At 46.8% G+C, this 3,485-nt stretch overlaps 1 protein-coding gene across 1 annotated transcript; it reads left to right on the top strand.

The window, feature by feature from the left end:
• The first annotated feature begins 2,075 nt into the window (after nt 1-2,075).
• Nucleotides 2,076-3,029, top strand: LOC149875608 (olfactory receptor 52K1-like). The gene has a single exon (XM_090058319.1). The coding sequence runs from the start codon at nt 2,076-2,078 to the stop codon at nt 3,027-3,029; it is 954 nt and encodes a 317-aa protein (XP_089914445.1).
• The last annotated feature ends 456 nt before the right edge of the window (nt 3,030-3,485 follow it).

Below are 3,485 nucleotides of genomic sequence, written 5' to 3' on the forward strand. Positions count from 1 at the left end.
ATTGTCAGATAGGTTATAAGCTCAATAGCACAGTCTGGGGAAAGACTAAGATGCCATCCTGCCACTGAAGGAAGTAGCTAAGAGAATGAGAAGGCAAGGTGTTTTCCTTTGGAAATTACAATCCCATTTACTCAAAATAGTCCGGACCTTTAGGGTTTGTTGCACTGACCTTTAAGGTTGTCACAATCTGACTCTTTTCCTCTTCCCCTAACCCCTTTAATATTTTAAACATTGGCAGGTCTTCAGAAGGAAAGGCTTCAAGGTACAATGATAGGTCCACAATCTATTGAAGTCAATTGCAGGAGCACTTCCACTGACTCTCATGGCCCATGGACAAGCTCTACTTCCTAGGATATGAATAGAGATTTCTTCTTGACCCTCCTGTTAAAGTTAAAGGGCGTTTTGGCCTATATTTAGGGTTAAACCTGAAGAGCGTCCCCCTGAAGAGTTAGACTTTTCATCCAGACTCTATTACCTTTCAGGAGGGATGTGGACAACATTGAGAGGGTCCAGAAGAGGGCCACCCGCATGATCAGGGGGCAGCAGGGCAGAGCCTACAATGAGAGACTGCGGGACCTCAATCTGTTCAGCCTTCACAAGAGAAGGCTGAGGGGGGACCTGATGACTATCTATAAAATCACTAGGGGGACCAGAAGGGTTTGGGAGAGACCTTGTTTCCCCTAGCGCCCCCCGGCATAACAAGGAATAACGGCCACAAGTTGTTGGAGAGTAGGTTTAGATTAGACATCCGTAAGAACTACTTCACAGTCAGGGCGGCCAGGATCTGGAACCAACTTCCAAGGGAAGTGGTGCTGGCTCCTACCCTGGGGGTCTTTAAGAAGAGGCTTGATGCCTACCTGGCTGGAATCATTTGAGCCCAGTTTTTCTCCTGCCCAGGCAGCGGGTCAGACTTGAAGAACTACAAGGTCCCTTCAACCCGACTACTATGATTCTATGACCTTGGGGCAGCGGCACATGCAAAGCACAGGAGATACAAGTAGTGGGCCAATCCATTCCTAGAAGGGCTCTGCAGGACAAACTTCCTTCTCCTTTACCTTAAGTGGAGCTATTCTAGGAATCTATCTGTTCAATACTTGTGTTTGTGGGCAGATCTAGGATTGTGAAAAGGGGGGTGCAGATGGTGTGGCACATCATGACATATAACACAACACACCTTTTTATCCAGCTAGAAACTCTATTAATATGATAGCGATATATTACTCAGATTAAGACTATATATTGTATTAAAAAATACAATATACTAAGAGTCTTCACAATACCTCCAAAACTTCACTGTCAGTCATTTCTACACCTGAGTTAATATCACCACACCTGAAGTAAGGGCTGTGATATGGAATAGAGACATCACCAGGAATGATAAACAAGCAGCAAAATTACAGAAGAAAGGATAGCTTGAATAGTGGAACATCGAGACCATTAAAAAGGAGGGATAGTTATTGACATATGTGGAGTGAAGAGCGATTAATAGGAGTCAGGTAAATTATCAGCCATGAAATAAATTGCCTCCTTCCTCACTGCCTGAATAGAAATGCCACTGTCCCTCCCAGGCACTTGGTTTTAAAGTTTGGGTGTGGCAAAGAGCAAAGGCGGGGTGCAAGTGCACCACTCTACAACCCCTGGATCCACACCCACTTGTGTGTCCTTTCCTGTTTGGCTCTACTAATGGGTATTAGAGGCAAGAAGAAGTGTATAGAAAGGTGGTGTCCTGTCAGATGCTGACAGATACCTTAAGGTAGCCCTGCAGTGCTCCAGTGAGCACTGAATAAACTGTGGGCTGATACCAAAATCCAGGAGAAAACTTTTAGTCAGACCCTGATGTACATCAGTCCATCTGGGATGGGGATGAATGATGCTGGGAATGAGAAAAAGGATTTGATGTGGTCAGTTTCGGCTGGATGGCAGTCCTGGCAGAGGACTAAGTAGCAGGATAGATGTGGCCAGGTTAGCTGGGACCTAGACTGATACTGAGCAGGTACAGAATTTACAATCATTACTCTGAATTTGCTCATTATGTTTTATTGTAAGGAAAGACATTGTGGGTGAAGCTGGCAAGGATGTCCCTCCAGGACAACACATCAGTGCCCAACTCAGCAATGTTCTTCCTCACCGGCATCCCTGGGCTGGAAGCCATGCATCACTGGATCTCCATCCCCTTCTGTATAGTGTTCACCGTAGCTCTGCTAGGCAATGGCACCCTCTTGTACATTATCAAGACTGAGCCCTCTCTCCACAAGCCCATGTTCTACTTCCTCGCCATGCTGGCAGTCATTGACTTGGTGCTGTCCATGACCATCATGCCAAAAACATTGAGTGTCTTCTGGTTTAATGCTCGGGAGATCAGTTTTACTGGCTGCCTGGTACAGATGTTTTTCCTTCATTCCTTTTCCATCATGGAGTCGGCCGTGCTGCTGGCCATGGCTTTTGACAGGTATGTTGCCATTTGCAACCCCCTGCGATACACTACCATACTTACCAATGCAGTGATAGCCAAGACAGGACTTGCTGCCTTGGCCAGAGCTGTTTTTCTCATGTTTCCTCTGCCCTTCCTCCTCAGGAGGCTGCCCTACTGCCGCTCCCACATCATTGCCCACTGTTACTGTGAGCACATGGCTGTGGTGAAGCTGGCCTGTGCCAATACCAAGTTCAATAATATCTATGGGATCATCGTAGCCCTCTTTATTGTGGGGCTTGACTTGATGTTCATTGGCCTGTCATATGTCAAGATCCTGGGGACAGTGCTGAGCCTGGCCTCCAAGGAGGAGCGGGCTAAGGCCTTCGGCACTTGTGTTGCCCATGTCTGTGCCATCTTAGTAGTCTACACCCCAGTGGTTCTGTCATCCATAATACACCGGTTTGGCCACCGGGTGTCCCCTCATATCCACATCCTTTTGGCCAATTTCTACCTCCTCTTTCCTCCCATGATGAACCCCATTGTGTATGGGGTGAAAACCAAACAGATTCGTGACAAGGTGCTTTTCCTGTGTTGCCACAAAGAGGATCTAAGCTGAGCGTTGCCTAGACTCAGGTACTGGGAGGATTGATGAGACCCACTTGTGAGTTTCCTACCCACCCAAGCTCATGAGGCCCATAATGCCATTACTTCTATCCTGAACAGCCCTAAAGTCTTTCAGAAATCATGGTGCATCACTGAAAGGCTTACCTGATTTAACCCAGCTGTAAATGAGTGTGTGGTCATTCAAGTCAAAGGCACCTTAAGGGGGTGCTGTCACTCATTCATGTGGCTCTGGCTACAGAAACTAAGCCAACTCCTGATAGACCACTTAAGCTTGAGTGAAACTTTGACCTTGACCTAGAGTTGGGCCCCAAATGTTCAGACTTCATTTGGTCACAGAATGAAATTTCAGGTTCTTGCAGATGCGAAAAGCACCTTGGAATGGTGAGTCCTTCATAACCAGTACAGGCAGTACCATTTTCATGAATCTGCCCCTTTAGGGGCAACAGAC

Source organism: Crocodylus siamensis, chromosome 1 (genome assembly GCF_052110815.1).
Source record: "Crocodylus siamensis isolate JL-2025a chromosome 1, ASM5211081v1, whole genome shotgun sequence".
Lineage (NCBI taxonomy): Eukaryota > Metazoa > Chordata > Crocodylia > Crocodylidae > Crocodylus > Crocodylus siamensis.